The sequence below is a fragment of the Anthonomus grandis genome, chromosome 12, assembly GCF_022605725.1.
Source record: "Anthonomus grandis grandis chromosome 12, icAntGran1.3, whole genome shotgun sequence".
NCBI classification, from domain to species: domain Eukaryota; kingdom Metazoa; phylum Arthropoda; class Insecta; order Coleoptera; family Curculionidae; genus Anthonomus; species Anthonomus grandis.
Window position 1 is genome coordinate 11,869,015 of NC_065557.1, and position 12,524 is coordinate 11,881,538.

Genomic DNA, 12,524 nt, shown 5'->3' on the forward strand with positions numbered 1-12,524 from the left:
AAAAATGTTACTTCAGAAGTTGTGGCAATTAAAGTTGTTGGGTCAAATGAATTTCTGCTATCAGAATTTCATATCAGTTTTGTTCAATTTATTAATTAAAACTTATATTCCTACATCGATTTTGCGATCCCTCAAAGCTAGCATATAGAGCTTATATGCTAGCTTTGATTTACATATATGTCATTAGTCAAAGGTTAGAAACAGAATAGGTTGCTTTCTGCAAAAAGCATCATGATAATTTCTTACTATTTCATAACTAGAATTACATGCAGCAACAATTTTAACAAACCTAAGAAGTACGGTAAATTCTTGTTTAGAAATTAATTTTGACAAATGTGCTTTTTGGACAGACTCAAATATCGTTTTACAATGCATAGAGAGCGATTTCTATATTTGGAAAGATTTTGTTTCTAATAGAATTGAACATATTCAAGAATAAATGAGTGAAGACATGTGCCGTCCAAAGAAACCTCTGCAGACCTGATTTGTAGAGGAACAAATTTAGATATATTGTCTCCATTATGGTGAAAGAGGCCTTCTTACATATTCAAAAGTGAAGAATATTGGCCTAAATAAAAAATTATTTGATTACAAGATATTCCAGAAAAAAGACCTAAATATCGGTGTTTATTACAGACATTGAACTGCAGTATTTCCAATACTGCGAATAATTGCAATAATTTTTAGATTCAAATATAATCGTTTAAACAGAAACTTATGGTTATTATGAAGGTTATACAAATAGAATGTTTTAAAGCGGATATTTTAATAATTTTAAAAAATATCAGAGTTAACACGAAAAGTAAACTTCTTTCACTTCATCCTATTTTAGAAAATTGTAAACTTAGAGCTCATGGATAAATTAATAATGCTAAATGTTTCTTGTCTCTTTAGTTCATTACATTACTACATGTTTAATTAGAGATAAACACCATAAAACTTTCAGTGTATTTTTTTGGCTGTTATTTTTAGACAGCTCAAAATGGAGTCCACCGAGTCCATGTAATAAATATTAAAAGTACTCAATAAAACCTTTTAAATGAGGTAACACAAGATTTCTATTTAATGCATTTATTCAAGATGGCGCTTATGTGTTATTTTGACATTTAGAACTGTCGTTTTTATGTCAAAATAAAATAGTGACGCATTTATTTTCGTACACTGATTTTTACCTATTCAAAAATCATAAAAATGTAAAACGTTAAAATAAAAAAAAATACTTTTTTATTAGGCCGCCATTTTGAAACGGGTTAAGATATGGGTCTAATATTTCAGGGTTATAAAGTACTCATTGAGACCTTTAAAATGAGGTACCACACGACCCCCCTTTCTATTTAAAATTTTTTCTCAAGATGTCGCCCAGCCGCCATCTTGGAATTTATCACTACCTAGTTTACAGTGAAAAATAGTATCTATAGACCAATTTACTTATGCCAAGTTTCAAAAATTTTTTTTGACCCGTTCAAAAAATAAATGGGGGGGGGGGGGGACTTCAAAGAAAAGCACTGTATTTTTTCCGTTAAAATGGACCAACCAAACCTCAGAACTCAACTAAAACTTACGATATTTTTGTACTAATTTTGATTACAAAAAAAAATGTAAAAATAAAACATCGTCTTGAGTATAATCATCCTGACAATTTTCTGTAAATACTTAAAATAAAGGATTTAGAGCAAATAAAATCTGTTTTGATCATCGATTTCAAGATCTAGATATTTATTCTTTAAACGTCCTCAACTCAACTTGGGATTTCAGGATTAATTTTTTTCAACATATATCAAACATACTATTTTGATTTTGGAGCTATTTCCATAATCATTTTGAAGCAAACATAAATATGTATTGTTTTCTTACATGTTTGTGGATCAATGATAATCTGTTGTGACATTAAAATTGCGGTCCGGGTTCGATCCCTGAGAAACCAAAGCTTTTTTAATATTTTTTGCGACGTAATATTTTTTAATGATAATACGGAGAAATATTAAAAAAGAAAACTTTTTGGCAGAATCTAGCAATCAGCTGACCATCCGCATAATAAACTGCGTTATGACGATTCCATAGTTACCTTCAACCGTATATCATGGCTGGCAGTACTTAATTTATGTAACTGTCAAAATTAATCGCGGATTTGATCCGAGGCCAAGCGAGGAGTCTCTGGGGCCAACGAAAACCATTTTGGCAAAGTTGGCACCGAAATGCCGAATCGATCGTCGATATTGTTCCGGTTTCCGTTTCCGACTGTTGAAATTATTGCCCGAGACGTAAAATAAACTGCAACGGGGGATTTACAGAATTGCCAAATATGGTAATTTTAATTTGAAAATAGTAGGAATTCGGTTTCTTTGCCACGTTTCTTCTAATTCGTTTAAGGCAAGTTTCACAAAGGTTTTATTGCAGCCTCGGCTTTGTTACCTTGTTCAAACTTTTACACTGAGATATTCTTATTTTGTGACAGTTTTTATTGCATCACACTCTTAACACCGACTAATAAACCCAATAATAACAGTTATTACAGCCCATTCTATCTATAAAAGAAATGTGGGCACAGCCATTCACGGATTGTATTACTGGCAGTCGTAAAGACACGACATGAAAATAAAGTTTTAGAAGTGCACAGTAAAAAGGCCAAATGGTTCTATATTAAAAAAGCAAAACCCGTTTAATTCGGTAGTAATTCTTTCATTTGTACGTAAAAGTAAATTATGTAATTGTTAATCAAAAAAATGATGATTTCAATAGTTAAATTAAATCTTCTCTTACCTGTCATACCGATTCCTTCGTCAGAACCCCCATCTGAAAAAAAAAATTAAAATTATTATTCGCCGTTTTAAAATAAAAACTAATAAATAATAATTTTACTCCCTCAATCAAAACACGCGAATAATCAGTTACGAAACCAAGTACGTGTACTTAGATTCAATGGGCTATAAATAAATTTAATCACTTTAATATTCATAAAAGGTGACTGAAGCAATATAAACAGCCACCAAGTACTATAGATTTACTAAAAACTTAAATACCACAGTGAACTTTATGGCGTATGGCACAATCTCTGTCAGTTTTGCAACGTAACAACTTCGATAAGTCAAAATGGTGTTAAGCCAATTAGTTGGTGAATGTCGAAAGATGATTTGAAAAACTGAGTCAATTATTCTATTTCAATAAGTTATTAACTGAGCGTTTTATTACATGAGACCTCGTTGTAATAATATTGAACAGAATAGAAGGCAGCAATCGATTTTAAAGGAAAGATGTTACTTAATTAATTCGAAGATTATATTCATTTGAAAGAATTTGATTCAAAGATGTTATCAGTTGTTGGACAAAACGAACCCTCCCTAACCATTTTGACAACACAAGATCTAGACCAACATTATTAGGATCTACAAAATAGTAAATAGGGTTAAATCATAACAGTTATTCAATAACTTCATTACAACGACTTTTGATAGTATTACTGAAATACCTAAAAGCTATACTGATTTTATTAAAACCTTTGATAAAGTCCAGTGCAACGATATATTAGAATGGTCACACGTCAAAACACCAGCATTTTACTTCTCAAACAATGTAAATAGAAGGTGGATGACATTGTTTGGCAGGTGGAATGCTGGTCTTTTGACGGGTGACCATTCTAATATATCGTTGCACTGGACTTTAACTGAAAAACATGTCATACTATTGTCGGAGTTATAATGTATTAGCATCACGGGTTTGGAATTACCTTTTTAGTTCAGGTCATATTTAAGTGTCGAATATCAGATGAATATATATTTATTTTTTAAGCATTTTCCTATATGATCTAAATAAATTATCGCTTACCAGCCAGTTATTTAAAATACCAACAACATGTTCTAGTATTATCATTCATAAGAAATTTTCATAATCAGCAAAAGCAAATTGTTGCATAATGAGTGCAACAAAATCTCAAACTTTCCATAATACTGATAATACTGGATTTCCTGAATACAATGATAATCTGAATTTATAATAGAAGAATATACTGTATAGTAATAGCTCATCCATATTAAATCCAGTTTTGTTACTATTCACACTTTTCCATTGTGATATCTGAATATGGGGCGATTGGACAGTTCCAGGTTGGTAGTCAATTAATATACTGTAATTTATTTTACTTTCTCTATAGCGTTTGTCCTTGGATCGTGCCCACTTCTTGCTTCACACTCAATTGCCTGTACTCACTCTTCAAATTTAGCATCAATTAACTCTTCATAGCAAATAGCGCTCTTGGAATACCTTTATCCTCTGCTAAATATATTCCTTATCCTTCAAACAAGTATTGTTTTCATAACCTAAAGGTTGTATCAAAATCTGATAAAGCTTATTTTTTTAATAATAAAACAACTTGAGCTCCGGAATAATTGCCTCGCTCGTTGATCTACTACTTTCTATTCCATTAATCGACCCTACACTACTCGAGTACCACGACTAGCGCCATTGTTTTGAAGTTATCTGAGAATATTTTTTTAAAGTTCTGTAAGTTGTAATGTTCGGAAAAGACGTGCTTTGGGAGTTTTTTCATAGATTTGCATTTCTCCATAAAAAACGAGTTCCAATATACGATGGCCTCTTCTGGATGGAATCAAGCTGCTTCAAAATGTGTTTGAGTGCAGAGCTCCAAATGTCTGAGAAATAGGCGAAATTCAGCCTTATAAAGCAATAAAAGCTGTTGTGGTATATACACTTTTCGTTTTAAGAGAGCCCCAAGCTTTTCAAAAGCCGCTTTTACTCAATCAGATTGTACTCATTGTCAGCATTAATAGTTATTACCTGGCGATGTCTATGATACTGGGTGTCAGAGGGATGAGTCTGGGTGCACAAAGATAGTGTCAGCACAACCGAACTTTTTTTAATACTATTGGCGTAATTCCATCAGGGTCGGTGGCCTTGTTAGTGATTAAGCATTTAACGAGTTGTGTGACGCAAGACTATCTCATCAGGCATCAAAGAGCCTTTCTTGGCAAAGTTAGTGGTATTTTGGCTTGTGGGTCTACGGTAGAATTTGATACGAACATCTGACCCAGCAAGTCTGCCTTATCCATTATGTCTCCGTTGTTGCAATGGAACCATCTTGCCTAGTCAATGGTGGAATTTTCGACCTAGAGAAACCTTGACCAACTGCTTTTGCTATAGACCAGAACAATCTTGATCCATCTGGGCAATTGAGAAGTTTAATCTTCACTTTCTCATTATATTTTTTTTGCAGGTCTTGATAGTCTGCTTACACGCATTTCTCAAAGCAACGAAGTTGACGCAGATCGTCGATTTTATCAGCATGGTCAGGAAATGCCGCTGTAGTGGATATCGCTGGGTGGTTTGTATCGGAAGCAGATGTACTTTGTGGATCTTTCACTTATTATTTTGAACCACATAACATCGAACCCTGAAGGTTCCTGGGGCTAAGGTTTTTATGTTGTTAGATAAATATATTTGAGCCTAGATAGAGTCTTTATATTTAATACAATCAACTATATGTTGAACTAAAAGAGGTAAATTGCATGCTTTAAATATTGACTGGTTACCTTTTTGTACTAGATATTCGTGGGTAATTTTTGTGTGGCCTATTTTAAATCTAGATATTACCATTCTGTCTTTTTTTGTGAGATTTGATATTTTATTTCTCTCAAAAAATTTGTCTCTGATCCTATATAGTTTATTGTTCTCTTGAAGAGCAAGCGGCTGGTTTGGGTGATTGGATGCAATACATTGTAATGCACTCATGGAAACCAATTTAAATTTTTTAAAGCAAATAGATGTTCAATTGATTTATGTATTGCGAACAGTTGTGTTGTAATAATCCGTGTCGATTTAATAAGAGAAAGGTTTTCAAAAATTGTGCAGTAATAAGATGATTCTACCCTGTTTTCTATTTTAGACCCATCTGTTTATATGATATGGTAATATTTAAATGTAGTTGTGCTGTTTAAGAATAGCCGCTTAAATGTAGAGGCTAAGGTGTCTTTCTTTGAATGTTTTGCTAGGATCTTTATTATTTTGACTGGTGTTAGTGTCCATGGTGGGTATTTGTATGTGTTGTAGCTGCATGCTTATATTTATTGAACTTGTAATCTTTGCTGTATTTGTTTCAGTCTAATGTGCACCTGGATGGTATATATCTCCTGGACGGAGGTTGGATATTTGGATATGAAATTTTAAAAATGTTGCTCGTGCTAGAATGTTCTGGGTCTAAACTTTGTGTATTTGGATCTTTTAAGGTAAGGTAAGTAATTATATAGGTTGGGGGGGGGGGGGGATATATTCTGCTTCACACTATAAGCTAATAATTGGACTTGTATTCTAACTATTATATTCTCTATAGACTTAAGTGATTAAATATAACTTTGTGGGCCAGATGAATAGGCAATAAACCGTAGTTGGTGTAGATAGCGGTACTATATGCATAATTTGCAAGTATTTTTTGCATTTTAGTTTTGTGTTTGTGATATATTTAAAATTTAGTAGTGCGGTAAAGTAAACCCTCAGAAATGTATGGTGAAATTTAGTGGTGATTGGTCGGTTTTTTATATGCAGATCAATCAGCTTGCTGCAATTTCTTTTCCTACAAAAATGTATTACTGATTTATTCGGCGAGAAATTCAGGTTGTTGTTTGAGGCCGATTCTACTAAACTATTTAAGTTGTTTTGCAAAATAGTACGATTTATGTTCGGGTTGTTAGATGAGTAGATTAGTACGTTGCTATGTCATCTGCAACGATTTTAATTTTGACTTCATTAGATTATAATATATTATTTTATGATTAGAATTGTAGCATGAATCCTTCATTCAACAATGCGTTTCTGCATCGTAAGAATCATCAAGTAATGTGTAAATCGCAGCTCGAGGACAAAACCTGGATAAATATTATATACACTTGTTAGCTACGATAACTGGAATTATTGGAACAAATCTACTATCCAGATAACTGGCACGATTACTAATTAATGTTTATTCTGAAAATTCCTAGAAACAAAAACAAGAACATTAATAAGTAATTTAATCCCTTACACCTTTTCCGCACCCGCATTACCTTTAACAAACAACTAAGAACCCTACCGCACCCTAATCCCAAAAATCAACACGCCCCCGAATGCCTACCCGAAATAAAAGCACGTGTAGATCCATCATTCCTCGCTAACCGGTCGGTGTTCCCATTACCCAGTAAGCGAGGTCTCCAGGGATGCCCCAGTAAAGGTTCGGAGTATTAGAGTGTCCCCCTCCGATTGGCGACATTTCCCGGGTTGCATTGTTTCCCGGTTCGGGTTTTATCGTATGGGATCGGCTGTTTTTTCCTGTATACCGGCGGCTTGCTGACGTCAGCGTGCACGTGTCGGGCAAGGCGCCACGATATGCAGGTCGCCAGATACAGCAGGGGCAAGCAGACCAGGAGCTGATCAAATCTTTTCTATAATTTTTTTTGTCATTATTGATATTTATTTATAGCTTTAGAGGCTAGATTGTCAGATATTCTTCTCGTTCTTCAGTTTTTTTTTACTCTTTTATAGTGTTAATCAGATTCGTCGTTAGTGTCTTTAGTCATATTTGTCTGCTTTCAATGTCACCGTTCAGTTTCTTTTGACATTCTCTTTGTTCTTAATACAGTTATGCATTCAGGAATCTTATTTCAAATATCGCATGGAACTATCATCTAAAAAAGTCATATCAAACACTTCTGGTTGTGCATATTAGAGATAAGGAGCATAATTATCATAGTATCAGTGGAGGTTTTTTTACTCATTTTTTCTCATCTCATCTTCTTTATTAGGCGAATTCAATTCAATTTATTAATTTCAATATACACTGGGTAGCAAAATTAACGCACCACTACTATATTTTGAAAAAAAAAATTATAATATTGATAAAATATTTTTGTGTCTAAATTAAGTATATTGTTATTCTAACGTATTAAAAATATTAACAATAGGAAAAATGTTAAAAGAACGTACAAAAAGTATAGAAAAAAAAGCAAGAAAATTCAAAAATTAAAAAGAATATTAACATTAATAAAAATAATTATTAACGGGTATTTCCTTCCCATTTTGAATAACAGCACGGCAGCGATTATTCATGCTTAAAATTATGGGCCTGATCTCGTTTTGATCCAAATTATTCCATATTTGGACAATATCGCCAGTGAGGCCATATAAAGTGTTGCATTATCCTGTTAAAACAGAAAATTCTCACCAATGTAAGGGCCAAAGGGTATCACATGTTCTTGCAGGATCTCTTTTATAAACTAAACACCAAGTTAGTACGAGCAGTTAAAGAAATTCCTGCCCAAAATATAACTGACCCTCCACCAAATAATCTGGTGTTCTGGAAGTTACAGTGAGCATATTTTTCATTTAGTCTTCGATAAACTCCTTTACATCTATCTGAGTTGTAGAGACAAATTCTGGTTTTATCTGACCAAAGAACTCTTTTCCAGTCTTTATTAGCCCAATCGATGTGTACCCTAGCAAAAGTTAACCGTGCTCTACGATGCTCTGGGGTCAAAGCTAGTCCTCGAGCTGGGATTCTTGGTCTCAGATTAGATTCAGCTAGGAGTCGACGCACAGTATCAGTTGAAATTCTAAATCCATCTGCTTCCTGTAGCTGTGTCTGTCGCAATCTTCCTGTCACAAACCTGGGAAACCTTAAAGTGGAGAGTCTTATAAAACGGTCTTGAACTTGTGTAGTTATGCGATGTCTGCCTTGACCAGGCCTTCTTAAGTGCTGATCTGTCTCCCTATAACGCTCAATCATAAGGGAAACGGATTTATGAGATACATCCAATCTCTCTCCAATTCTTCGAAATCATTCACATTCTTCGGCCGTCAAATTTCTTGATTGACGTTCCATAATAAACACTGTACTTCACTGTACACTCAACTTTTTACTTCGAGTAAAATAAAAACCGGTATAAATTTAGAATGTCTGTAATATGCCAGTTTCGAATAAAAATAAAGATTTTAATTTTTTTGGAAATTTCCAAAAATAATTCGAAATAATGTAGTGGTGCGTTAATTTTACTGGCCAGTGTATAAACTATGTATGTAAGTCAAATCAGGTAAAATATAAAATGCATAGATAAACTTAACTCTACTTATATTAAACTCCATGTTTAATATAACAATTAAGATGTATAGAAAGTCACAAGACAGTTTTACTTAACAAACTTCAAAAACTTTAATGTTATTAAAAAATGGTACCTTAAAAATCTTATGGCTACAAACGCGACAACATGGTTCCAGCTCACATCAATAAAATAAAAAATATATAGTTCGAATCTACTGCTAGTCCGGTAACACACTTCAGATCATCGGTAGAACTATGGTAGAATAAGGGACTAGGTCAGGCAATGGTGTTAAAAATCAGCCCGGTTCAAAACTAAAGATGTCGTTCATCCAGTCTAGTATTGGACTTTTCTTTGCTTTAGTTATTTCCATTTTTTCTAGATGGTCTAGCTTTCTGCTTTTTTGGCATTTATGAATGACTTATACATCTTCGGGGACAGTAAAATTGTGGCCCGAGCTCAGTAAATGTATAGCAAAGGCCGACTTGGACTTAATTGGATCAGTGTCCCTAAACTTATTTATTAGACTTAGACGTTCTTGTATTCTAGTGGATAGTTTCCTGCCTGACTGGCTTACATAAATAGCGGGACAGTCGGCATAATGCAAGTTATACACCCCAAATTTAGATAGAGGGTCTTGGTTATCTACCGGTCTTACCAAATTTCTTTTTAACGAATTTGAAGTTTTAAAGACAACAGATATATTAAAGGGCTTTAAAAACTGAGCTAGATGATGCAAGATACCTCCAAAACTACTCTAAACATCTATTATAGTTTTTGTTACGTTTCTTCTTTTATTGGACAACATGGTAAGAAAGTTTGTACTCATTATAAAACTTAAAATACATTTTATTTATCCCAGACTTTTTATTGGTCTTCAATTTATCTTTTGAGTTTCCTAAAATATTCCTGAACTTGGCCAAACTTTCATAGACCATTTTTTAAAACTTTCGTTGTAGGTTTCGTTGTAGATTTGCTTATTTTGATCTTTTTGAAATGTGGTAGAGTTTTTAAGATTAACTTTAAACTTATGACTTTTAATAAAGGATAGAGATGTACCCCTTAGACATGTTGTTTACGGAAATAAAATGAATGAATTTTTAAAAACAACAGCTATACGAATTATTAAGAAAAAACTGTCTTACAAGGTATGTCATCACTAGAGTACTCGATATAAACAAAATACAGTATTAAAGCCTGGATTAAAAAAATAATTGGACAAAGATGCTTTGATTATTTAAGCCCTAATGATTATCAAAAATTGCCTATATCATTAGAACTGCAGTCAATTAGCTTATCAATAATCCTATCATCATAGCCATTGACCCTAGCAATTGTCTTAATTATTTGTTTTTCTTTATTAAATCTGTTACCACTTAGAGGAAATGAGACCAAACGATGTTCTAAGAAAGGCACGTTCACCTTTTTATGTTGAAAACAATAGATAGTATCTAAAAGTATTGGTTTCTTTTTTATAAATATCAAAATTTAACTGATTATTACTTTTGATGACAAAGGTTTTATTTATAGTTTAGTTTTAATCTTCTACCGAAGGTTAAAACTGAACTAATTAACGTTAACAATCGTTAGCGAAATACATATGGAAAATGAAATAAATAAATTTAGTTAGTGGTAAAACTGTTGTTATTTGAGTGCCACACCAAAGGTTCCAACCATAGGACTATTAAGATGTACAGATTTAAAATATTATAGTAAAAGAACAAATAATTATATTCAACAGTTGGTACCTATTTAAAAATTGAATTACCTTAAAAAAAACGAATACATAAGACACAGGAAAAGAAAAACAGAACACAGAACTGGCAGACTATCACAACAAGAAAGTACCAAGATATTCCTCCTGGAAATAATATGCTTCCACCAAAAGAAGTTCTTTGATTTTTATTTTAAATGTAGGTATACGCAGTCTATTAGGGGTAGTTTGTTAAAGAAATGTACAGCCAGACATGATGGGTCATCTCTGTACCTCTCCAGCGGCAATGTTCTCTGTAAAGCGTGTATTATATTATAGATATCTTTATAAGAATAAAATTTGTGCCCATTACATTTTACGTAAATAAGATTAGCATAAATATATAATATTTTGAAATACAAAGACCTATCTGTAATCGGCTCTATACGGCAAACCTACTACAATATGAACGACTTTTCTCTGCAGTTTGAAAACGCCCTTTGCTCCTCCATTATAACCCCAAGCAAAAATGGCATAGAAATGTGAGAATGACACAAAGAAAAATATGCTTAAAAATAAATCATAGTTTTCTGTTTTAAAATAAAAGTGGAAATAGAGAATAACAGTCCAGGAACAAAAAAGTGTTGCTTGAGAATTTTGCCACTAAAACGGTGGTATGAGCATTCCCGACTAGAGCAGGATCCAGAACACCCATAAATTTAGAACTGGATATTTTCCAATTAAGCAGGTTTAAAAAAGGTGTTGGGTTTTGCCTGCATAAAGAAACAAACTATTTTAATGAAACCATTGCCAATAGTAAAGAATACGAACCTCCCACCGCTGTTACCAAATCTGTACTGCAGGATAGGACTGTAGTAGTGTCGTCAGCAAAGAGATTGAACGCAAAGGCTTGTCTTAAATTCCAAAAGTTGAATAATATATAGTTAGATGTAAGTAATCAGATTCAATATACCCTCAACAGTATTTAGTCCCTTTCTGAAGCCAAACTGAGATTCCGCAAAAAGCAATTTTCATTTCATTTTTTATTATTATTGAAGAGGTCACAGAGAGATAGATCTGTAATTAAACACTAAATCTGACTCACCCTTTTTAAAAAGTGGAATAAAAACCGCAGTTTTTAAAACATCAGGAAAAACTTATTCCTTCTACTACAAACAGGTTTATAAGCTTTGTCAGAAGACTTATTATTAGATTTCTTATTCTTTTGCTTAAGCTTACAGTGAGCTCAAATGAGTCCTTAGTCTTTTTTTTCCAAGGAAGTTCACAATATCTCCAACATTAAAAGAGAGTGGTTGGAATTTAAACTTCTGAACTGCATATTTAAGCGCGTCAGTACGGGATGCAGGAGTTCGGCTATGTAGCTCGGAAGCAATGTTTAAAATAATAAATATTAAATTCTTCGGGTGTTTTATTGGGAGTAGTTTCAGATAAATGTAAGTACTCTACTTTATATTGATATCACAAGTTTATATATTGAATATCAAAGACCAAATATTATTATTGTCATCAGCTCTCGGTCTAGCGAACTACATCAGAGAGGCACCAGGCCAACCTAGACCCACTGACACATAATGCCTCTTTTTAGTTTGCTTTACTGCAGCAGGACCGGATCCATTGTTTCAGTTTTCGTTTTGTGCTGCGCCTTTATGCGGCCAAGATTGCCTTGGGACACGTGCATCGCGAGGATATTTTCGTCTAGGCCAAGCACATTTGATGGGTAATTTTGGACGAGTAGA

The 12,524-nt window shown here is 33.3% G+C and overlaps 1 protein-coding gene across 4 annotated transcripts in view; it reads right to left on the reverse strand.

Annotated features, from left to right (window-relative positions):
• The window catches only part of LOC126743265 (RNA-binding protein Pasilla), a 144,031-nt gene that overhangs the window by 88,678 nt on the left and 42,829 nt on the right, over positions 1 to 12,524 (reverse strand). For all 4 annotated transcript variants that reach the window (XM_050450268.1, XM_050450265.1, XM_050450267.1 and 1 more), the window contains exon 2: positions 2,761 to 2,793. In XM_050450268.1, the coding sequence (XP_050306225.1) occupies positions 2,761 to 2,767 (7 nt within the window). In that variant the 5' untranslated portion in view covers positions 2,768 to 2,793. The remainder of the gene's footprint in view (positions 1 to 2,760; positions 2,794 to 12,524) is intronic.